General features: G+C 41.8%; 1 protein-coding gene across 4 annotated transcripts in view; it reads right to left on the bottom strand.

Annotated features, from left to right (window-relative positions):
* Positions 1-26,022, bottom strand: part of slit1a (slit homolog 1a (Drosophila)) — a 274,736-nt gene that overhangs the window by 90,933 nt on the left and 157,781 nt on the right. For all 4 annotated transcript variants that reach the window (XM_057847549.1, XM_057847552.1, XM_057847551.1 and 1 more), the window contains exons 7-9: positions 20,392-20,463; positions 19,547-19,710; positions 176-323 (exon numbers count right to left, since the gene is read on the bottom strand). In XM_057847549.1, coding sequence (XP_057703532.1) covers positions 176-323; positions 19,547-19,710; positions 20,392-20,463 — 384 coding nt within the window. The remainder of the gene's footprint in view (positions 1-175; positions 324-19,546; positions 19,711-20,391; positions 20,464-26,022) is intronic.

Genomic DNA, 26,022 nt, shown 5'->3' with positions numbered 1-26,022 from the left:
AGCTGTTGCCCCCGCGGCCCGGCCTCGAATGAAGCGGAAGATGGATGGACAGTTTTTGAAATGAGGTAGCAGGAATCCAAAACGTAAAAAGTTTAGGTCATTCTTAGGACGATTATTGAGCCAAAGTTCATAAACTTTAAAGTGTATTTCATCCAGATGTTTTATTGGTGCTCACATTTCAGCCATGCTGTCCGGCAGATTGGCTGGGATGTCAGTCAGACCTTTCCCTCTGCAGTCCACGATGTTGTTACTGCAGGTACACATGGCAGGACAGGAACCACCACCTATGTTGCATGGTTGTGAACTGGATGAATCCTGGTGACCTGGAAAGAAAGAACTGGTAAATCAAGTGTAAATGATTAACCTGCATGATGGGAGACGCAACAAGAGAGAAGGTATTTAGAAGGTAGTTCCTAAAGCAGAGATTTTAGGTTGCTTGGAGTATAGTGAATCCTAACTAGTTTACATACAGTTGTGGTCAAAAGTTTACATACACTTGTGAAGTACATAATGTCATGGCTCTCTTGAGTTTCCAGTTATTTCTACAACTCTGATTTTTCTCCGATAGAGTGATTGGAACAGATACTTCTTTGTCACAAAAACATTCATGAAGTTTGGTTCTTTTATGACTTTATTATGGGTTAATAGAAAAAGTGATCAAATCTGCTGGGTCAAAAATATGCATACATGGATCTAAAAAAGCGAATCATTGACTTGAACAAGTCAGGAAAGTCACTTGGAACCATTTCAAAGCAGCTGCAGGTCCCAAGAGCAACAGTGCAAACAATTGTTTGTAAGTATAAAGTGCATGGCACTGTTTTGTCACTGCCACGATCAGGAAGAAAACGCAAGCTATCACCTGCTGCTGAGAGAAAATTGGTCAGGAGGGTGAAGATTCAACCGAGAATCACCAAAAAGCAGATCTGCCAAGAATTAGAAGCTGCTGGAACACAGGTGTCAGTGTCCACAGTCAAGCATGTTTTGCATCTCCATGGACTGAGAGGCTGCCATGTAAGAAGGAAGCCCTTGCTCCAAAAGCGGCACCTTAAGGCTCGACTGATGTTTGCTGCTGATCACATGGACAAAGATAAGACCTTCTGGAGGAAAGTTCTGTGGTCAGACGAAACAAAAATCGAGCTGTTTGGCCACAATGCCCAGCAATATGTTTGGAGGAGAAAAGGTGAGGCCTTTAACCCCAAATACACCATGCCTACCGTCAAGCACGGTGGTGGTAGTATTATGCTGTGGGGCTGTTTTGCTGCCAATGGAACTGGTGCTTTACAGAGAGTAAATGGGATAATGAAGAAGGAGGATTACCTTCAAATTCTTCAAGCTAACCTAACGTCATCAGCCCGAAGATTGGGTCTTGGGCGCAGTTGGGTGTTCCAACAGGACAATGACCCCAAACACACATCAAAAGTGGTAATGGAATGGCTAAATCAGGCTAGAATAAAGGTTTTCGAATGGCCTTCCCAAAGTCCTGACTTAAACCCCATTGAGAACTTGTGGACAATGCTGAAGAAACAAGTCCATGTCAGAAAGCCATCAAATTTAACTGAACTGCACCAATTCTGTCAAGAGGAGTGGTCAAAGATTCAACCAGAAGCTTGCCAGAAGCTCGTGGATGGCTACCAAAAGCGCCTAATTGAAGTGAAAATGGCCAAGGGACATGTTACCAAATATTAGCGCTGCTGTATGTATATTTTTGACCCAGCAGATTTGATCACTTTTTTCTGTTCACCCATAATAAAGTCATAAAATAACCAAACTTCATGAATGTTTTTGTGACCAAGAAGTATCTGTTCCAATCACTCTAACGGAGAAAAATCAGAGGTGTAGTAATAAGTGGAAACTCAAGAGAGCCATGACATTATGTTCTTCACAAGCGTATGTATACTTTTGACCACAACTGTATTGTGTGCTAAAGAGCAGATGAACACTGATGTTTCTTTGCAATCACACTTCGACATTGAGAACAAGAAGTAAACTTCACGTTATGCTCAAACTGTACTTCGTTGGGAATCAATGAGCAAGAAACTGGGTTATCTGTCAAAGAGATGGCACTGCGTGTTGAGAGCGAGAAAAAAGACATGAATAATACAATTGTGCAAATGATTGAAGGCCTCCAATAAAATGCATTGATCTCTCCTCAAATGTTCCTTCTGTGTCTGTACTCCCTGGATGGAGTAGGTGCGCATTCAGCAACAGCCATCCCACTAACACCACATTCTTTTATTTAACACTTCAACTTTCCAATTTGCATACAGAGCACATCAAGCCATCCATCGTCTCCTGGTATCTGTTCAAATAACTGCCAGTGAAGAGTTGAAGAACATGTGCCTCCACTGCTGCTACAGTGTGAGAATGTGTATGACAGTGAGTGATTGAGTGAGTGAGTACAAGATGTGTGGATGTAAGCGTAACCCAGATAAAATGAATAAAACAGACTTTTAAATTGGCTCATTTACACAGCAATATTAATCTGGGTTTCAAACTATTAATATTTCATCACCTTTCCATCACTCAGTCAGTAGTGAGAGACATGTTAGTATCATGAAGTGAAGAGCAGTGGAATTTACTGGCCTTTTAATTTAATTGATTCTCTTTTCTTGAGTGGGGCAGTGGTAGATATATATATTGAGAAAAGATTACATTATAATTTGCAGTTACAATTAAAAATAGCAATTACACATAACAAAACAAATACTGTAATTAAGTAACACAAGTCGGAATAATAATAATATAATAATAATCAGTGTTGGGAATAACGCCGTTATAAATAACGCCGTTATTTTTTCTGTAACGAGGTAACCTAACTATTTTTTCCGCAGTTACAACGCCGTTACCGTCACTGACGGCCAAAAGTGGTGCGTTACTTACTTTGAATAAATTGAAGAAACTACCAACCGTAGCGAGTCTACTCTGCTCTGTTTATTTGTCATCCAAGACAAGACTTGGGGTGCGTTCAGGTTCATGGCAATGAAAATAGTAAACACACATAGCCGACCTTTGCAAGAACGATGGAGTTGCCGTTTGATACGGTCATAATGTGCAGGTCCTGCACCCATCCGCAGCAAAACTGTTCGTAGCTTTGTAGCGATTTATAATTTCGGAATTGCTGATGAGTTTAGTAACATACACCAAACAATATATACAGCAGAATGTCCATTTCGCGTAATCGTGGAAGCCCGTCGACATCTTTACTCCATTTGTCCTTGGCTTGCTCGTAAGGGTCAACATCGTTCACATCCTTAAGTTTGATCACATATCTGTTCTTCGCCTTAGTAACGAGTTTGTCTCTTTATCGAACTGGCAAGTTAAAGTTTAATGTCCCGCGAGCCAGACCTGCTTCCAATATGGCTGCGTTGTTGTCAAATCTCACGTGATCCCCCATTCAGTGACGTAAATAGCCGGTGTTTTCACACACAAACCGGAACAGCGCGTGCGGCAAACACACACACGCAAAACAGATGCAGAGGGATATGATGGCAGAGAATTCAGAGGAAAATTTGTCCTGTACGAGGTGGAGATATAAACACTATTTCAAGTTGGTCGAAATTAAAGGAAAGAACGTGCATGTAAAGTGTAATTTATGTCACGGGGCAAAGCGTTTGTCGACATCTGTGGTAAGCAATTCAAACAGGATAAATCTGTTGCTGGTGACTGGTGAGGTGCAATAAATATTACAAGGTTCTATAACACAACTACCTGTCTGTTCTTCTCTATTCAACTGACTCAAATACTGCTCAGAAAATTTCAAATTCTTTGACATACAACAACTTCTTTTTAAAGTAACAGAAATAGTTACTTTCCCTGGTAACTAGTTACTTTTACCAGAGAGTAATTCAGTTACTAACTCAGTTACTTTTTGGAAGAAGTAGTGAGTAACTATAACTAATTACTTTTTTAAAGTAACGTGCCCAACACTGAAAATAATAATCTAACTAATAGGGTTCTAATGTAGCAGTTGTGTTTTGCAAGCTGTTCCTTAACGCACCATGTGACTGAAGAGAGAGAGAGAGGTGCGTTACAGTATTTGCTTTCACTATTCATGTTCTTTAATGTTCTTTCAATGTTCTGTTGTACAGTGGTCCCACGACATAAGACTATTTGTAATTGTGCAGTATTTATGAAGGAAATAGCGTAGGTTTTTGGGCTGTGGAACGAATTCATCAAATTATAATGCATTCTTATTGGAAATTCTCGCTCAACATACGACCATTTTGACTTACAAACCAGGTCCTGGAACGAATTAAATTCGCATGTAGAGATACCACTAGACGGGACGAATTTCAAATTTAATCTGATGAGACGACAACGAGAAAATGTTTTCAATTTACGTTTGACGAGATGGCAATGACACGAAAACGCGACAGTTTCCATCATATTGTGGCGTTTGTCAGAATTCACAGCAGGATTTAAGCACAGAAGTCAGGCTAATTTATTTATATTTAAAAAACTAATTTAATTACTGATTACTGATTACACCTGAACAAAGTAATCTAGTTACTTTACTGATTACTTATTTATCAAAGTAACATGTTACTTTAAAAGTAACTTATCAGTTACTTTTTACCAATTTCTCTCCTTTTGCTGCCTCGACATAACAATGACAACAGAAAAATGTGATTGCATGTAATTTAATTTTTCACAAAAGGTTTCATCTTTGAGTTAGCGGAGGATTAATTTAGTCGATGGAGTTGATTTCATCCACCATTGACTCGTGCTAGTTTAGCCACTCCGGAGCCCTGAAACTAACAAATAACTGACAAACTGCACTGAATTTGTTGAAATTAACTCCAATGACTAAATAAGCCCCCCCCCCCCAACCCCCCGCTAACTCGAAGATTAAGCCTAATGTAAAAAATTCTGAACTTCCCCTTTAAAACAAAGACCTAGCCATTAAAATGTTAAAAAAAAAAGCAATAAAACAAACAACAAAAATGAATGAAACGAACAAGAATCCTACGTACATAGTATTTCATGGGTCAAAATCATTTTTCGAACAGATCATGTGACTAGCACCTTAGCGACTGTCCTTTGCTTTGCTAAGCCAAAGCTACACCTGAGGAGGCAAGATGGATATTTAGAAATCTTTTAAACCTAAGCTTTCAAACACTGCCAACAACAGCTGAGCTTGAACCGAGGATTGAACATGAACAGTGTTAAGATGTATATACAGTGTAGGCCAAAAGTTTGGAGACACCACAAGGGTGGATACTATGAAAAATGTAGAATATGAAACCTGTTTTCAGTTATTTCACTTTTTTTGCCAAGTATCGTGGGGCAAATAAGTATTTAGTCAACCACCAATTGTGCAAGTTCTCCTACTTGAAAAGATTAGAGAGGCCTATAATTGTCAACATGGGTAAACCTCAACCATGAGAGACAGAATGTGGGAAAAAGAAACAGAAACTCACATTGTTTGATTTTTAAAGAATTTCCAAATTAGAGTGGAAAATAAGTATTTGGTCACCTACAAACAAGCAAGATTCCTGGCTGTCAAAGAGGTCTAACTTCTTCTAACGCGGTCTAAAAAGGCTCCACTCGTTAACTGTATTAATGGCACCTGTTTTAACTCATTATCGGTATAAAAGACACCTGTCCACAAGCTCATTCAGTCACACTCCAAACTCCACTGGGGCCAAGACCAAAGAGCTGTCGAAGGACACCAGAGACAAACTTGAAGACTGAGTCTGCAATAGGTCAAACGCTTGGTGTAAAGAAATCAACAGTCAGAGCAATTATTAGAAAATGGAAGACATACAAGACCACTGATAATCTCCCTCGATCTGGGGCTCCATGCAAGATCTCACCTCGTGGCGTCAAAATGATAACAAGAACGGTGAGCAAAAATCCCAGAACCATACGGGGGGACCTAGTGAATGACCTACAGAGAGCTGGGACCACAGTAACAAAGGCTACTATCAGTAACACAATGCGCCGCCAGGGAGTCAAATCCTGCACTGCCAGACGTGTCCCCTGCTGAAGAAAGTACATGTCCAGGCCCGTCTGCGGGTTGCTAGAGAGCATTTGGATGATCCAGAAGAGGACTGGGAGAATGTCTTATGGTCAGATAAAACCAAAATAGAACTTATTGGGAGAAACACAGGTTCTCGTGTTTGGAGGAGAAAGAATACTGAACTGCATCTGAAGAACACCGTACCCAGTGTGAAGCATGGGGGTGGAAACATCATGCTATGGGGCTGTTTTTCTGCAAAGGGACTTTGACGACTGATCTGTCTAAAGGAAAGAATGAATGGGGCCATGTATCGAGAGATTTTGAATGAAAATCTCCTTCCATCAGCAAGGACATTGAAGATGAGACTCGGGTGGGTCTTTCAGCATGGCAATGATCCCAAACACACAGCCAGGGCAACAAAGGAGTGGCGTTGTAAGAAGCATTTAAAGGTCCTGGAGTGGCCTCGCCAGTCTCCAGATCTCAACCCGATAGAAAATCTGTGGAGGGAGTTGAAAGTCCGTGTTGCCCAACGACAGCCCCAAAACATCACTGCTCTAGAGGAGATCTGCATGGAGGAATGGGCCAAAATACCAGCAACAGTGTGTGAAAAGCTTGTGTAGAGTTACAGAAAACGTTTGGCCTCTGTTATTGCCAACAAAGGGTACATAACAAAGTATTGAGAAGAACTTTTGCTATTGACCAAATACTTATTTTCCACCATGATTTGCAAATAAATCCTTTAAAAATTAAGCAATTTCATATTCTGTTTTTTTTCCACATTCTGTCTCTCATGGTTGAGGTTTACCCATGTTGACAATTACAGGCCTCTCTAATATTTTCAAGTGGGAGAACTTGCACAATTAGGGGTTGACTAAATACTTATTTGCCCCACTGTATATGTATATCATAATTTAAGTACTGTATCGGAATGAACTGAGAAACTCACTCTTACTTGCAATTTCCTGGGGAGAGGCCCTCTCCTGGGAGGCAACTAATAGCGTATCGTACGAATGCTATTTTTAAACCGTGATGTCGCCATCGTAATGCGGAGGTGGATCATTATAGACACGCCCTTGCATACATCTCCATGTTATTTCTGCTGGTTTTCTCCGGTAATCTTTCAAAAAAGAACATGCCGATCAAACACTGCTGCAATGGAACTTGTAGAAACGACTCTAGACATTACGACATATGAAGGATGTTTTCTTCATACGTTTCCCGAAATCAAAAACTCGGAGGAAAATATGTGAAGAACAGATCAACTTGCGCAGACGTCCAAAAGACCAGTTTAACGCCGGCAAGGTGAATACATTCACATTTCATATGCAGTAAACATTTTGCTGGGGGTCATGGTCCTACAGAGGATGATGAGGTAAGCCATTTTGATATTTTTACTTATTTTTTAGCGTGGCGTTTTGCCGTGCTGCTTTTGTCTGACAATGAATGACCTGAAAAAAATTAAAATGGTATCTGACTGCCACTGTTACGTTTTCTGTTGTAAAAAAAAAAACAATGTTATGGTAGAATGTTAAAACAGGAGAATGTCATTGTCAGTGGCATAAGGCAATGCCCACGAGAAAAAGGTGTCGATATAAAGCTAACTCTGGATCAGGTCGGCTCTTTTTCCCGTCTTTTTCAGCCCTCGACACTAAAGCCATCTCTTTAACTGAACATTTGTATGTTCTTGCACATCTTTACCAGCGAATTTGGCAACAGGGACAGAATTGGTAGGTTTAGCACGGTAAACATCTCGTTCGTACACTATTTCCATGCATTGTCTAGCAACAATTTTTAACGTCATGAATATTCATGAATATAGAAAAAGTGACGCGTTGCTTGCAGTACAACATTGAGACCGCTTCTGTTAGAGTTGTAACTAGGGTTGTTCCGATCATGTTTTCTTTGCTCCCGATCCGATCCCGATCATTTTAGTTTGAGTATCTGCCGATCCCGACATTTCCCGATCCGACTGCTTTTTTTGTGCTCCCGATTCAATTCCAATCATTCCCGATAATTTTTCCCGATCATATACATTTTGGCAATGCATTAAGAAAAAAATGAATAAAACTTGAACGAATATATACATTCAACATACAGTACGTAAGTACTGTATTTGTTTATTATGACAATAAATCCTCAAGATGGCATTTACATTATTAACATTCTTTCTGTGAGAGGGATCCACGGATAGAAAGACTTGTGACTTTGTATATTGTGACTAAATATTGCCATCTAGTGTATCTGTTGAGCTTTCAGTAAATGATACTGTAGCCATGGCCAAATGCATGATGAGAAGTGGAACCATGATTGTCCGTAGTGCTATCAATTGATATATCTTCTCTGCATTGGGAAGTAACATAAGGTGTTAAGAAAAAGATCAATTGCTACCTTGCTTCCCATGATATTTCTGATCGTTGGGAGAGGGATTGTCAGGCTTTAGACAATTAAAAACAGGATCTAAAGGCTTCCAAAATTCACTCTACTCATTTTACGCCGTCTTTTATCTCTCTATATAGGTAAACCGGCGTCATTACAGATTGAGCGCGACAATGCGTGAGTGGGTCGTGCAGCGCATGCATTAATTGCGTTAAATATTTTAACGTGATACATTTTTTAAAAAAATTAATAACCAACGTTATCGGGATAAATTTGATAACCCTACCTTAAGCCTAAACTAAAGACTCTGGATGAGTGTAACATATTATGTTTGTAACGTTAAATACAATTAGAAAACGATTTAATTTAAAAAAAAATATATATATATATATATATATATATATATACAGTGCCTTGCAAAAGTATTCGGCCCCCTTGAATCTTGCAACCTTTCGCCACATTTCAGGCTTCAAACATAAAGATATGAAATTTAATTTTTTTGTCAAGAATCAACAACAAGTGGGACACAATTGTGAAGTGGAACAACATTTATTGGATAATTTAAACTTTTTTAACAAATAAAAAACTGAAAAGTGGGGCGTGCAATATTATTCGGCCCCTTGACTTTCAGTGCAGCAAACTCACTCTAGAAGTTCAGTGAGGATCTCTGAATGATCCAATGTTGTCCTAAATGACCGATGATGATAAATAGAATCCACCTGTGTGTAATCAAGTCTCCGTATAAATGCACCTGCTCTGTGATAGTCTCAGGGTTCTGTTTAAAGTGCAGAGAATATTATGAAAACCAAGGAACACACCAGGCAGGTCCGAGATACTGTTGTGGAAAAGATTTCCCAAGCTTTAAACATCTCAAGGAGCACTGTGCAAGCCATCATATTGAAATGGAAGGAGCATCAGACCACTGCAAATCTACCAAGACCCGGCCGTCCTTCCAAACTTCTTCTCAAACACGGAGAAAACTGATCAGAGATGCAGCCAAGAGGCCCATGATCACTCTGGATGAACTGCAGAGATCTACAGCTGAGGTGGGAGAGTCTGTCCATAGGACAACAATCAGTCGTACACTGCACAAATCTGGCCTTTATGGAAGAGTGGCAAGAAGAAAGCCATTTCTCAAAGATATCCATAAAACATCTCGTTTAAAGTTTGCCACAAGCCACCTGGGAGACACACCAAACATGTGGAAGAAGGTGCTCTGGTCAGATGAAACCAAAATTGAACTTTTTGGCCACAATGCAAAACGATATGTTTGGCGTAAAAGCAACACAGCTCATCACCCTGAACACACAATCCCCACTGTCAAACATGGTGGTGGCAGCATCATGGTTTGGGCCTGCTTTTCTTCAGCAGGGACAGGGAAGATGGTTAAAATTGACGGGAAGATGGATGCAGCCAAATACAGGAACATTCTGGAAGAAAACCTGTTGGTATCTGCACAAGACCTGAGACTGGGACGGAGATTTATCTTCCAACAGGACAATGATCCAAAACATAAAACCAAATCTACAATGGAATGGTTAAAAAATAAACATATCCAGGTGTTAGAATGGCCAAGTCAAAGTCCAGACCTGAATCCAATTGAGAATCTGTGGAAAGAGCTGAAGACTGCTGTTCACAAACACTCTCCATCCAACCTCACTGAGCTCGAGCTGTTTTGCAAGGAAGAATGGGCAAGAATGTCAGTCTCTCGATGTGCAAAACTGATAGAAACATACCCCAAGCGACTTGCAGCTGTAATTGGAGCAAAAGGTGGCGCTACAAAGTATTAACGCAAGGGGGCCGAATAATATTGCACGCCCCACTTTTCAGTTTTTTATTTGTTAAAAAAGTTTAAATTATCCAATAAATTTTGTTCCACTTCACGATTGTGTCCCACTTGTTGTTGATTCTTGACAAAAAATTAAAATTTTATATATTTACGGTATGTTTGAAGCCTGAAATGTGGCGAAAGGTTGCAAGGTTCAAGGGGGCCGAATACTTTTGCAAGGCACTGTATATACATATATATATATATATATATCTATATAGATATAGATATATATATATAAAAAGGCATGGCCGATATTTTTTTGCCGATTCCGATACTTTGAAAATGACGTGATCGGCATCCCGATCGATCGGGACATCTCTAGTTGTAACTACTAATCGAGAAATTACAGTAAATTGTGTATGCTATCAGGAACGATTTGAAACTAATGGATAAAAGATCTTTTAGACAAATTATGATTCAAATTAATAGTAGCACCCACAAAACAAAATTAGTAAAATCAAATCAAATAATCAAGAACCACTGCATTTTTTAGTGATAATAGTCTGGTGTAGTGCTGCAACGATTAATCGATTAACTCGAGTATTCGATCAGGAAAAAAAGATTCGAATTAAATTTGGTGCCTCGAGTATTCGTTTAATTAAAGTGGGGTTGTAATGGTTTATTTTTAAAGTGTTTGCATTGAGTTTTATTGATTTGGGTGGCTACACTGCCCTCTTGTCTGCCTCATTTCACATAGCTGAATCCAGCTGGTCCATGTTAAGACCAACATAAGCTAAGTTTTTGTTTGAGCTAATGTTTTCTAATGCATTCGTAATTTAGTTTACAGGTATATTTAGCCTTTTTCTGTGGGAATATGTGTCCGAACCATTTGTTAAGAGAAAAAAAAAGTTAGCGTTTAATATTATTTAAGCTAGCAGACTTTTGCTGTGTAAATTAGCCAATTGTTCTTTTGTTGTACATAAATTCTTATTTAATTTTTTCATGACGTTTGAGGCTCAGCTCGGGTATTTCAATTTTTCATGTTCTTATCCGATTACTCGATTATTCGAATAACTAGTTCATCGATTAATCGACTACTAAAATAATTGATAGCTGCTGCCCTAGTCTGGTGTAATATATGATTTGAACAATTATTTGCCTCCTTTGTGTACACAAATGTTTTCACGTTTTGGCCAGTGTAGGACCAAAGATTGAGAGGTATTCAGGACTGCAAACACAGTGTTGACAAAGATGCAATCAACAGCCTGATCTAAGTCCATGTGATCTTAGGATGTCAGAGGGTTGACAGATCTAGGATCAGGCGCAAAAGGCACAGCGGAGCTCCCATCTTGATAGAGTACGCCACATATGACAGGTCTGGGATCAGCGAGAGTGCATAGCGCAGCTGGAGCAGTGTGAACAGTGACAGCTCCCTGACAGGTAGACTTGAGGTGAAGCTTTTTGATGTAATCTCGCTCTCGCACATGGTCGGTTTTCCGCATTGGAGCATTTTCCCAGCAACCGTTTTCGTCTTCCTTGTGTCATTGAAAAAATACACATGCAAACTCACGCACACACTTGCTCAGAGCTCCCATTTCCATTGCGGCTTCATATTTAAATTCTTGCCTCTCATCAATCAACATATATTATTATCTTTGGCTTCACTCCATATTTCTTCTGCGAAATTCACTGCAGATTTTCACATTTATATATAAATTCAGATGTTTTATTACACTCGACATGAACTTGTTAGTAGACAATATGTCTTCACCTTGCTTTTTTTCCTCTGGAAAAAGCCATTATTATATTATCATGTCAAAAAACTGAGCGTTATTCCATGTAACCGTATTTTTCGCACTATAAGTCGCAGTTATTTCATAGTTTGATACTCTGGAGCGACTTATGTGTGAAATTTTAACACATTATTATATCATTGCACATGTTATTTTGGTGTTTTGGAGTGACACTAATGGTTTGGTAAACTTGTTAGCATGTTCTTTATGCTATATCTGTCTGAATAACTCTTAATAGCTATGTTACGTTAACGTACCGGCCGTGTTCGCATTTCGTTGCTCATGCATCATGTAACATTATTGTACAGTACACTTATTCAGCATGTTTTTCTCTATTGTATTTCTATTTTAAATTGCCTTTCAAGATGACATAGCTGTTCAATGGGTTGGATTTTATCAAGTAAATTTCCCCCCAAAATGCGACTTATACTCCGGTGCGACTTATATGTGTTTTTTTCCTCTTCGTTGGGCATTTTATGTCTGGTGCGACTTATACTCATGTGCGACTTATAGTCCGAAAAATACGGTATATTCAACTTTTTTGTTTTTGAAATTTTGATGAATTGACAATCGACTTAGAAAATTGAAGTTTTGCAGTGATCGTGTTTTACAGTGTCTTCTCTCTTTTTTTTTTTTTTTAACCCTTTACACTCCGCACTGTACAATTGGGGACTTTGGCGCCCCCTTGATTTCCATAGTGTCTGTTGTACTCGTTATAAAGACACCTTTTTTGGCCAGTATATAGAGGGATAGTAGCCATTTCATTCAAAACCAGATGGCAGCACTGTGGCATGGTAACTAAATAAGTTTTCCCGAGCTGATTTGAAGTTAGTGAGTTTAATTTCGCGTCAGTGGCTGCCATCTTGCATCCGCGATTTTGAATATCACTTCTCTGCTGGAATAATCAATTTTTAACACAATTACATTGACAATATGGCATCACAACGACAAGGCAGGGGTAGAAGAGGTGTAGAATACCAGTAGAAGAGAATCCGGTCCTTAGCAGCCGATTAGAAGCAGTGAATTATGCCAAATCTGAATATGAGTCCCCAGAAAGAGGGGACATGGATTCGAAGGAGGAGGATTTGATCGAAAATGGCATTGATCACCTCCAAGAAGTTAATCAAATGAAAACATATTGTAATTTACAGTGGGGCAAATAAGTATTTAGTCAACCACTAATTGTGCAAGTTCTCCCACTTGAAAATATTAGAGAGGCCTGTAATTGTCAACATGGTTAAACCTCAACCATGAGAGACAGAATGTGGGAAAAAAAACACAAAATCTCATCGTTTGATTTTTAAAGAATTTATTTGCAAACCAAGGTGGAAAATAAGTATTTGGTCAATAGCAAAAGTTCCTCTCAATACTTTGTTATGTACCCTTTGTTGGCAATAACGGAGGCCAAATGTTTTCTGTAACTCTTTACAAGCTTTTCACACACTGTTGCTGGTATTTTGGCCCATTCCTTCATGCAGATCTCCTCTAGAGCAGTGATGTTTTGAGGCTGTCGTTGGGCAACACGGACTTTCAACTCCCTCCACAGATTTTCTATGGGGTCGAAACCTGGAGACTGGCGAGGCCACTCCAGGACCTTGAAATGCTTCTTACGAAGCCACTCCTTTGTTGCCCTGGCTGTGTGTTTGGGATCATTGTCATGCTGAAAGACCCAGCCACGTCTCATCTTCAATGCCCTTGCTGATGGAACGAGAATTTCATTCAAAATCTCTCAATACATGGCCCCATTCATTCTTTCCTTTACACAGATCAGTCGTCCTGGTCCCTCTGCAGAAAAACAACCCCAAAGCATGATGTTACCACCCCCATGCTTCACAGTGGGTATGGTGCAATTCAGAATTCTTTTTCCTCCAAACAAGAGAACCTGTGTTTCTACCAAAAAGTTCTATGTTGGTTTCGTCTGACCATAACACATTCTCCCAGTCCTCTTTTGGATCATCCAAATGCTCTCTAGCGAACCGCAGACGGCCTGGACGTGTACTTTCTTCAGCAGGGGGACACGTCTGGCAGTGCAGGATTTGAGTCCCTGGCGGCGCATTGTGTTACTGAAAGTAGCCTTTGTTACTGTGGTCCCAGCTCTCTGTAGGTCATTCATTAGGTCCCCCATGTGGTTCTGGGATTTTTGCTCCCGGTTCTTGTTATCATTTTGACGCCACAGGGTGAGGAGGGAGTTGAAAGTCCATGTTGCTTAACGACAGCCCCAAAACATCACTGCTCTAGAGGAGATTTGCATGGAGGAATGGGCCAAAATACCAGCAACAGTGTGTGAAAAGCTTGTGAAGAGTTTGGCCTCTGTTATTGCCAACAAAGGGTACATGACAAAGTATTGAGATGGGCTTTTGGTATACACCAAATACTTATTTTCCACCATGATTTGCAAATAAATTATTTAAAAATCAAACAACGGGATTTTCTGGGGTTTTTTCCACATTCTGTCTCTCATGGTTAAGGTTTACCCATGTTGACAATTACAGGCCTTTCTAATATTTTCAAGTGGGATAACTTGCACAATTAGTGGTTGACTAAATACTTATTGCCCCACTGTATCATGAACAGACCCCTCTCAGAAATGAAAGATGAAGTTTCCTTTAATTGAAATGAATTATATGACAATAATGTCTATTGTTTACAAAATATTATCAAAAAGGTCCATTTTTGGAATGTAAATTACCCCGTGCTGATTTGCTCAACCTCGATGTGCAATATGTCAAATTAAAGCTAAAATGTTACATTTTTATGATCAGTTGTCAAAACCGTACTGAGATTTATAGTTTATCTGTAATCAAGCAATGTGTGTTATTTTCCATATTTGGCATTTGAAATTCTTCAAGTTTAGCTGGTTATGATACTTTCAAAGATGTAAAAATTTTGGGAAAATGTTCATGACATAATCATTTGATGACTTAGGAATACAAAGATGTGCAGCAAGGCATGTTTGAACTGTTTTTTTTTTAAGTTTATAAATAAAGATGTCCCTATCAATCGGCATGATCAGGTCCGATCACGTCATTTTCAAATTATCGGAATCGGCAAAAAAGATATCGGACATACCTTTTTTTAATATATATATATTTTTTAATTAAATTGTTTTCTAATTGTATTTAACGTTACAGAAGAAATGTCTTTTGTTTTGGGTTAAAGTAGGGCTATCAAATTTGTCGCGCGTTAACGGTGATAATAACGTTAAAATATTTAACGCAATTAACGCATGCGCTGCACGACCCACTCACGCAATGTCGCGTTCAATCTATAATGGCGCCGTTTTATCTGTATATAGAGCTAAAAGGCAGCATAAAATGAGTAGAGAATTTTGGCAGCCTTGGGAGCCTTTTTTTAATTGGCTAAAGCCTTACAATCCCTCTCTCAACAATTAGAAATATCGTGGGAAGCAATGTGGGGAAGAAAGGTAGTAATTGATCTTTTTCTTAACACCCTAGGTTATTTCCCAACGCAGAGAAGATATATCAATTGGTGCCACTACCCACAGTCATGGTTGCACTCCCCATCATGCATTTGGGCAGAACAGTTAAATGGCTATCGTATCATTTACTGAAAGCTCAACAAATACACTAGATGGCAATATTTAGTCACAATATACAAAGTCACATTTATCCTTTCCGAATTACAAGTCTTTCTATCCGTGGATCCCTCTCACAGAAAGAATGTTAATAATGTAAATGCCATCTTGAGGATTTATTGTCATAATAAACAAATACAGTACTTATGTACTGTATGTTGAATGTATATATTCGTCCGAGTTTTATTCATTTTTTTCTTAATGCATTGCCAAAATGTATATGATCGGGAAACATTTTCGCGAATTATTGGAATTGAATCGGGAGCAAAAAAAAAAAAAGCAATCGGATCGGGAAATATCGGTATCGGCAGATACTCAAACTAAAACAATCCTGATCGGATCGGGAGCAAAAAAACATGATCGGAACAACCCTATTCATAAATACCAGTTCAAAAAACCAACTCCTAATTTCACAAAAAATACTCTGAGTGTAAAGGGTTAAAAAATTATTTTTACAGGTGAAGTTGGAGCAGTTTTGGTTTTGATTTGCTTTGATGGCGAAACCATTTTTTTTGCCAAGATGAATCACAGATTTGAATGCAATAACCACTTCAAAGTCAACTACAATGATGAGCAATATGTAGTAAAATTGTCACTCAATATGCACTGAGCAAGAACGCATTCGCAGCTGAAAAGAATGACGACATGTCAGAATTTTGTAGTCAAACCAAAAACACATTCGCCTGATCATTCGGTCTTTTGCTTAGCTTCTCCATCTTCTGTTCTCAACTCAGCGCCACCCTGCACCAAATCCCCCGCAGGTGGCCTGGTCAGCTCACTGCACACATACAACACTTCACACACATGAAAATACAAAAGGTATGCAGCATAGAATGCCAGCAAGAAAGTCGAGTAATGAGTCCTTCACAGGGAGTTCAACTTGTGGCCAATTGTTCTTGCACGTGTGTTTATATAACTGTAGGACTTTATATGATGTATTCATGTTTGTAGGCTCATCCTGTTTTTGGGTGGGAATAGTGATTGTTAATTATATTGTAACTCGTGTGCAACAAATCATGCCAGGAATGGGAACTGCAGCTTCCCATGAAGTGTAGCCTAAACTTTCAGTTAATCTCCTGCTCGGACAGTCCCTGCTCGTTTTTCATATCTCTGAGTGTTCCACTCCCACGCTTTGAGTCACTTTCCGCGGGCGTGGAATAGTTAATGGTCCGTACTGTTGCGCTGTATAGCTGCATAAAATTCACAACCCATGGAGAGCGACTGAGATGGGGGATACACACCCAAAAACAAACACACGGATATATCAACCAATCATCGCAGCTGGTGTTGTCGTGAGATGGCCTTGTGTGGAGCGAAGGTTCTCATTCGCCTTTTTGCATTGTCTTGATATGATAACCTCATGTCCTGCTCTTGCGCATTTGTTCCCTTTTGCTGTATTGACAGAGGAATCTTAACGGAAAAAGAATAATAAACACAAAAATAAATAATCAGCATGTTTGAGTGATTGCGCAAATTTGAATTCCACCAAAATCATAAAATGTGTCAACATGTCAACTTTCAGTAGAACTCTCATAGCCCTTTTCCAACCTTCCAACTAAGGAAAAAAATCATTTTAAAATGATTAAAGAAAAAGAAACAATAATATACAGTGAACGGTCCGTATACCTTTTGGCCATTTGTTTTTCCTTCTAATTCTGGAAAACAAAAAATGGAAAACTAGCCCAATTTTTTTTTTTTTTTTTTTTTTTTCATGTGTGTTAGCAAAAATCGAGAAATGAATCGTTTCCCAATTAAAATCTGGTAATCAATAACGGAAAACGACCCTTAATCCGTTTTTTTCAATGTCAGTTCATTAAACTGAAGTGGAAAAAAAAAATAAGCCCAATATTTGTTCGCTTTTACAATGAGCCTTGAACCGCAAGATGATGTTCTTCTTCAACAAGAAGAACTAGACCCTGCTGCAGCTACATAATATTGATTTATGAGGAGAACAAGAAGAACATTGTCTTCCGGGTCATGGCTCATTGTAGGGCTGCAGCTATCGATTACTTTAGCAGTCAATTATTCGATGACCTAGTTTGTCGAATAGTTGAGTAATCAGATAAGGAACATGAAAAATCAAAATACCTGAGTTGAGCCTCAAACAGTATTAAAAAATAAATAAAAAAAATAAAATGAGGATCTATGTTTAACAAAAGAACAATTGGCTAACTTATATAGAAAAAGTCCGTTAGCTTAAATAATATAAAACGCTAACTTTGTATTATTTTTTTTAAAATGCGTTAGCAAATGGTTCAGACACATATTCCCACAAAAAATGGCTGAATATACTCATAAACTAAATTATGAATGCATTAAAAAAAACATTAGCTTAAACAAAAACTTAGCTTAAGTTGGTCTTAACATGGAGCAGCTGGATTCACCCATGTAAAATGAGGCAGACTAGAGGGTAGTGTATCCACTCAAATCAAGAAAACTGAATGCAAACACTTTCGAAATAAACCACTACAATGCCACAATAATCAAACGAATACTCGAATCAGCAAAATTTAATTCGAATCTTTTTTTTCCAATCGAAAACCCGAGTTAATCGATTAATCGTTGCAGCACTAGCTCATTGTAAAGGGAATGTCATGGAAAACAAAAATATTGGACATATTTTGTTTTTCGAATTCAGTTCAATAAACTGATCTCGTTTTCCGCTATTGAATTAACAGTTTTTAATTGGGGAATGGGAGATGATTCATTTCTCTCTCTTTTTTTAATTAATTTATTTATTTTTTAACAGACATAAAAACAGAAAATGGAATTGGGCTCATTTTCTGTTTTCCAAAATTAGGAGGAAAAAACCAATGGCCAGTAAACAACCAATATTTGACAGTCTTAAACTAGTATTCAACTGACAACTACAGGAAGTCCCCAGTTTACGAACGAGTTCCGTCCCTACGCTCGCGATGTAACACAAATTTCCGTGCAAATCTGAATTAACTGTTTAGGTACAGTCCCTGACAAAAGTCTTGTCGCTTATCCATTTTATAGAAACAATTGCTAACAACCTGACTTTTAATTATTCAATTGGTTTCAGAAATGGCTCATATGAAAGCTAAGACTCTCCCAAATGACGTTGAATGTCCAAAAATAATATTTGTTCACTGAAAAAAGATTTAGCATTTAATGACGACATAAAGGTCAAATTTTGGCAACACAAAAGTTTTGTCGCCTGCAGAAAGTAGTGTGAAAATTGAACAAAAAATGTACTTCAAATACAAAAAATATGTTACATAACATAAGCTAATTAAGCAGTGGTGCTGTAAGATCCAAATTTAATATTTTGTATGACTTCAATGGGCTTGAATGACATCGGCAAGGTTTCATGCAATTTATTGAGAAAGTCATCAGGAACATCAAAGAAAGCAGTCTTGCATGCTTCCCAGAGTTCATCAACATTCTTGGGTTTCGTCTTCCATGCTTCCTCTTTCATCCTGTTCATGTCTGGTGACTGGGCTGGCCAGTCCTGGAGGATCTTGATCTTCTTTGCCTTGAGGAACTTTGAGGTAGAGATTGAAGTATTCGATGGAGCACCATCCTGCTGCAGAATTTGTCCCTTTTTATGGTTAGGAATGTAAGAGGCAGCTAAGATTTGTTGATATTCCAGACTATTTATGTTGCCTTCCACCCTGCAGATCTCTCGCACACCCCCATCCTGGATGTAACCCCAGACCATGATTTTGCCACCACCAAATTTCACAGTTTTGTGGAAAAAGGTGGATTTTTCAGATGAATCTTCCATTGAATTACAGCACAGTCGCCGCAAATATTGCAGGAGACCTTCTGGGGACCGCATGGATCGGAGATTCACTCAGAAGACAGTGAAGCTAATGTTGAATGAAGTGCAACCTATCTTGTTACAATCTATTTCAGATGATGTGGCAGCGATTTTAAGAAAGAAAGAAGCGTACAGTCACAGTAGCAACCAGGAGAATACAAAAGCCAGTGAAGCGCTGTCATTAAGCCATGTTCAGATGTTGGCGTTTATATAGAAAACAATACAAAATGTTTGCGGTGTTTGTCACACATGAAGATCTTACCCGAGCAACTGAATTCGTGTTTCTGAACCTCCGCCACATTAAGACCTTTGAGCTCAGGCGGTGCTGTGCACTGAGTGAACAGACCAATGGTAGGCCGCTGCCGGAGCCACTGGGCCAACCAGGCTAGATGACAGTCACAGTTGAGATTGTTGGAGTGGAGACGGCTGTAAAACAAACAAAAAAAAGGAAGAAAATGAGCTATTTCTGCCTCAATTGCCAGCCAATTTAACTGTGAGTGAAGACACAAATAGCACAAACGTGTCTGTTCTTTTCTCGAGCTCATTACAAACAACCACTGTGGCAAAACTGACTAAATAATACACTGCATGAATGATGGTAAATGCAGCATTCTCGATGAGGGAGACGAGCCTTCCAAACCCGACACTCCAAACACGGCATTCCTGGAATGCTGCGTTTGTCGAGAATAGTCATCGCTGGTGTGCACAGAAACATACAGTACACACAAATTGGAAAAGCCATAAAATATAACCCCAATGAGAGCAAAGAAGCCTGCAAGGCCACCACAAGACACTTGAAGGCATGGCAGATTGTTTCAGCAGCCGTGATTGTTTTCATTTGAACATAAGTCCGTATTTAGTAATCAAATGATTGCACAATAGGCTCCAGGGGTTATTTGCTTCTATAAGGGCCCGTTGTTGTTGTGTTTAGATGGGGGGCATAATAGCTCCTGGCTTTGCTAGAGATCCCATTGTGGTTCATTGTGGTTTTGGCGCCCACCCCCCTCCAACACTGTCTTGAACAAAAGACCCTATCTAATTCAGCACTGGCGAAAGAGGCAATTGACAACGTTATTTCAAACAGCAAATTCAGTCGGTGTCACTCACAAGGTTCGCAGTTTGGGCATGTGGTTGAAGCTGGAAACTGGGATGCTGCTGATGTTGTTGTTGTTCAAGGTTCTGGGGGAACAAAAGAGCAGAATAATTGTCAGCATATTCTTCCAAAAAAGTTAAGCCATGCTCTTAACATTGGACGTCCCAGGTTTTTTTTTTTTTTGGCTATAAGGAATACAAAGAAAGTCGTCAAATGACCCCGATACCACTCTGACTACTGGGCTTTGTCAAACAATAGACCACTCAAACAAGCAATCAAGCAGGCCACTCCCCTACACACTCCTGTGGAGTCGCTGAGGTGTGAAGGGGGGGGTTTCAATCTGGATAGCTGCAGTTAGCATCTTGAATATAAGAAAGACAGGTGGACTTCTTGGTGGGTCTTGCAAAGGAATTGGCTTACTCTCATGTGGACGCAAACAGGGTGCAGAGGGAAAAATTTCTTCGGCAAAAACCTCCGACACCTAGCCCCCGGGAAAAGGGCGAAGTGTCATATGTCACCACGTAAAAAATATTTTGTTTTTTATGACACCGTCCCTTGTACTGTAGGCAAAATGCAGCTTTTGGAATATGTAAAAAGGTTGTCCGCCTGCTTGCCTGCCTGAGCGGTCCACTGTCCAACAAAGCCAAGGCAGCCCTACCCCACAAACAAGATGCTAATTGGAGCAATCCAACCCTTTCGTTTTGTGAGTGTGAATGGGTATGACTAATGAGGACCATAGTGCTCACAAGAGATTTGCTGATTAGGGTCAGATGATCCTTCTCTGGTTAGTGATTTGTATCAAGTGATCTACCCTTGGTCGTTCTAGTGGTAAAGGGTACCACTGACTTAAAGACTTGTATGCTCTAATAAGCCACAATTGTTCTCATTGACTAAAATATGTTGTTAGAAACACATATATTATTGCCACTGATTTAAAAATCTATTGTATTTGGCACATATCTTGACCTACGGAGGGCACCATATTTTATGCGCACGCAATGCATGCTTGGGGTGATGACGCGGTTAGGTTGGACTGATGAATAGCTTTGCTGGCTAGCAAGTAAAAGCTAGTATGACGATTGGCATGATTTTGTCAAATTCTGCTGCTGGTCAGATTGTTTTGTTAGAGAGCTGTGGGATGATTTCTCAACATCATACCTGCATCCAATTACAGCTCATCATTTTAACCATCTTTAACAGCTTTTAACCGATCTTAGGCGGCTTGTCAAGATATTGACTTGCTGCTATTTGACAGTTTGTATATCCCTTTGTTGTTAGTTGTATCACTTACTGCCGCGGTTTTCCCTGTTTTTTTTTTTTTTTTTAATTGATCCTGACCTACTGTCACGGACCCTTTTTGTGTCTCCATTTGTGATCCCGTGTTTTTTTTGTGTGTGTGTGTATTTAATAAACCCTTCCACGCAATCCCTATGTCATTGTTGTCTGCTTGCTGTCCGAAGTGAGCCATGTTTTCTAATTCCGTGATCAAGCTAGCTGCACTTTCTTTCCAGTTGCGTTTCCCTTCCAGGTTTTAGCGGGTGGACAGACAACACCTGTGAGTTGTGATTGCTTAAAAAGGAAACTCATGACTCCAACGTCACGTGGACGTATAGTCCTGTGGTCTACATGCTCATCTGTCGCACAGGAAATGTGGGTCCGAATCCCGCTGGCGACCTTCATTTAATTGCTTTTGTTGCTCGTTTTGTGAAATATCCACAGGGCTGTCCTGCTCATCGCTTTTCCGCTCGGGTTTAAATTGGAGTTGCAGAACCGACGACATGTTTATGTAGCTAACGAGTAAGACTGTGGAAGTACGGCAGCCCTGACCAGTGATGTCACCGCCCATAGTGCATTGCGTCGTCAACAACAATAGCGACCGACTATTTCACTAATTTTTTCAAATTTCATAAAAACGAAAACATTAAGAGGGGTTTGAATTAGGGGTGTGACAAAATATTGAAATGGTGATACATCATGATACTTTGTATCCCAAAGGGTTATCGATATGCTCCTGCCAAGAATCGAGATATTGTTTTATAAAAGTGTCAATGTCAAAAAAAATAAATCCATCCATCCATCCATCCATCCATCCATTATCTTCCGCTTAGTCCGGGGTCGGGTCGCGGGGGCAGCAGCTTTAGCAAGGAAGCCCAGACTTCCCTCTCCCCAGCCACTTCAGCCAGCTCCTCCGGCGGGATAGCCAGCCGAGCGACATAGTCTCTCCAGCGTGTCCTGGGTCGACCCCGGGGCCTCCTGCTGGTGGGACATGCCCGGAACACCTCTCCAGGGAGGCGTCCAGGAGGCATCCGAACCAGATGCCCGAGCCACCTCAACTGGCTCCTCTCAACGCGGAGGAGTAGCGGCTCGACACCAAGCCCCTCCCGGATGACCGAGCTTTTCACCCTATCTCTAAGGGAGAGCCCGGACACCCTGCGGAGGAAACTCATTTCGGCCGCTTGTATCCGGGATCTTGTTCTTTCGGTCACGACCCACAGCCTGTGACCATAGGTGAGGGTAGGAACGTAGATCGACCGGTAAATCGAGAGCTTCGCCTTTTGGCTCAGCTCCTTCTTCACCACAACGGACCGGTGCAGAGTCCGCCTCACTGCAGACGCTGCACCGATCCGCCTCTCAATCTCCCGCTCCCTCCTACCCTCGCTCGTGAACAGGACCCCAAGATACTTGAACTCCTCCACTTGGGGCAGGATCTCATCCCCGACCCGGAGAGGGCATGCCACCCTTTTCCGGCTGAGGACCATGGTCTCGGATTTGGAGGTGCTGATCTTCATCCCAACCGCTTCACACTCGGCTGCGAACCGCCCCAGTGAGAGTTGGACGTCACGGCTTGATGAAGCCAACAGCACCACATCATCTGCAAAAAGCAGAGATGCAATGCTGAGGCCACCAAACCGGACACCCTCAACGCTTCGGGTGCGCCTAGAAATTCTGTTCATAAAAATTATGAACAGAATCGGTGACAAAGGGCAGCCTTGGCGGAGTCCAATCCTCACTGGGAACGAATTCGACTTACTGCCGGCAATGCGGACCAGACTCTGACACCGGTCGTACAGGGACCGAACAGCCCTTACCAAGGGGCTCGGCACCCCGTACTCCCGGAGCACCCTCCACAGGACTCCCCTAGGCACACGGTCGAACGCCTTCTCCAAATCCACAAAACACATGTAGACTGGTTGGGCAAACTCCCATGCACCCTCGAGGACCCTGCTGAGGGTGTAGAGCTGGTCCACTGTTCCACGGCCGGGATGAAAACCACACTGCTCCTCCTGAAACCGAGATTCGACTTCCCGACGGACCCTCCTCTCCAGCACCCCTGAATAGACTTTATCGGGGAGGCTGAGGAGTGTGATCCCTCTATAATTGGAACACACCCTCCGGTCCCCCTTTTTAAAAAGGGGGACCACCACCCCGGTCTGGCAATCCAGAGGCACTGTCCCCAATGTCCACGCGATGTTGTAGAGGCGTGTCAGCCATGACAGCCCTACAACATCCAGAGCCTTTAGGAACTCCGGGCGGATCTCATCTACCCCCGGGGCCTTGCCACCGAGGAGCTTACCAACCGCCTCAGTGACTTCAACCCCAGAGATTGAAGAGCCCACTTCGGAGTCCCCAGACTCTGCTTCCTCAAAGGAAGGCGTGTCGGTGAAATTGAGGAGGGCTTCGAAGTATTCTCCCCACCGACTCACGACGTCCCGAGTCGAGGTCAGCAGTAAACCATCTTCACTATACACAGTGTTAATAGTGCACTGCTTTCCTCTCCTCAGACGCCGGATGGTGGACCAGAATTTCCTCGAAGCCGTCCGGAAGTCGTTTTCCATGGCCTCGCCGAACTCCTCCCATGTCCGAGTTTTTGCCTCGGCGACCGCCGAAGCCGCAGTCCGCTTGGCCAGCCGGTACCAGCTGTCAGCTGCCTCCGGAGTCCCACAGGCCAAAAAGGCCCGATAGGCCTCCTTCTTCAGCTTGACGGCATCCCTTACCGCAGGTGTCCACCAGCGGGTTCGGGGATTGCCGCCACGACAGGCACCAACCACCTTACGGCCACAGCTCCGATCGGCCGCCTCAACAATGGAGGTGCGGAACATGGCCCACTCGGACTCAATGTCCCCCACCTCCCGCGGGACAAGGGAGAAGTTCTGCCGGAGGTGGGTGTTGAAACTCTTTCTGACAGGGGATCCTGCCAGACGTTCCCAGCAGACCCTCACAATACGTTTGGGCCTGCCAGGTCTGGCCAGCAACTTCCCCCTGCCATCGGAGCCAGCACACCACCAGGTGGTGATCAGTTGACAGCTCCGCCCCTCTCTTCACCCGAGTGTCCAAAACATGTGGCCGCAAGTCCGATGACACGGTTACAAAGTCGATCATTGAACTGCGGCCCAGGGTGTCCTGGTGCCAAGTGCACATATGGACACCCCTATGTTTGAACATGGTGTTCGTTATGGACAAACCGTGACTAGCACAGAAGTCCAATAACAGAACACCACTCGGGTTCTGATCGGGGGGGGGCCGTTCCTCCCAATCACGCCCTTCCAGGTCTCACTGTCATTGCCCACGTGAGCGTAGAAGTCCCCCAGTAGAACGAGGGAGTCCCCAGAGGGGGCGCTCTCCAGCACACCTTCCAAGGACTCCAAAAAGGGTGGGTATTCTGAGCTGCTGTTCGGTGCATATGCGCAAACAACAGTCAGAACCCGTCCCCCCACCCGAAGGCGGAGGGAGGCTACCCTCTCGTTCACCGGGGTAAACCCCAACGTACAGGCGCCAAGCCGGGGGGCAATAAGTATGCCCACACCCGCTCGGCGCCTCTCACCGTGGGCAACTCCAGAGTGGAAGAGAATCCAACCCCTCTCGAGAGGATTGGTACCAGAACCCAAGCTGTGTGTGGAGGAGAGTCCGACTATATCTAGTCGGAACTTCTCTGCCTCACCCACCAGCTCAGGCTCCTTCCCTGCCAGAGAGGTGACATTCCATGTCCCAAGAGTTAGCTTCTGCAGCTGGGGGTCGGACCGCCAAGGCCCCCGCCTTTGGCTGCCGCCCAACTCTCTGCGCACCCGACCCCTTTGGCCCCTCCCACAGGTGGTGAGCCCATGGGAAGGGGAACCCATGTTGCCTTTTCGGGCTGTGCCCGGCCGGGCCCCATGGGGACAGGCCCGGCCACCAGACGCTTGCCTTCGAGCCCCACCTCGACGCCTGGCTCCAGAGGGGGGCCCCGGTAACCCACGTCTGGGCAAGGGAAACTGCAGTTCATTAATTTTTCTCATCATAAGGGGTCACTTTGAGGGGTCTAAAAAATAAAATAAAATAAAAATATTAAGGAACCAACAAGTTGCTACCCAAATCTTCGACCATAATCGTGTCTGTTAACTCTAAGGCTGCATTAACAGTGCTTGACACCCAATCCATTTAGACTGGGAACGTTCGTTCATTCGAAACCAGACCATTCACGGTCATTCTGTCTGATTTTCAGGGCATTTACAGGTCACTTGCTGTTCATTTTAGGGCATTAACTGGTCATTTTCTGTTAAAGTTGAAATCACTGCCTATTCATTTGGGTGATTTCCAGGTCACTTCCTGTTCTGTAACTAGAAATCAACAGGAAGTGACCCATAAAATACCCCAAAATCAACAGGAAG

The sequence above is a fragment of the Corythoichthys intestinalis genome, chromosome 10 (genome assembly GCF_030265065.1).
Source record: "Corythoichthys intestinalis isolate RoL2023-P3 chromosome 10, ASM3026506v1, whole genome shotgun sequence".
Taxonomy (NCBI): Eukaryota; Metazoa; Chordata; class Actinopteri; order Syngnathiformes; family Syngnathidae; genus Corythoichthys; species Corythoichthys intestinalis.
Note: the sequence above shows the minus strand (reverse complement) of the source record. Positions and strands in the feature narration are given on the sequence as shown.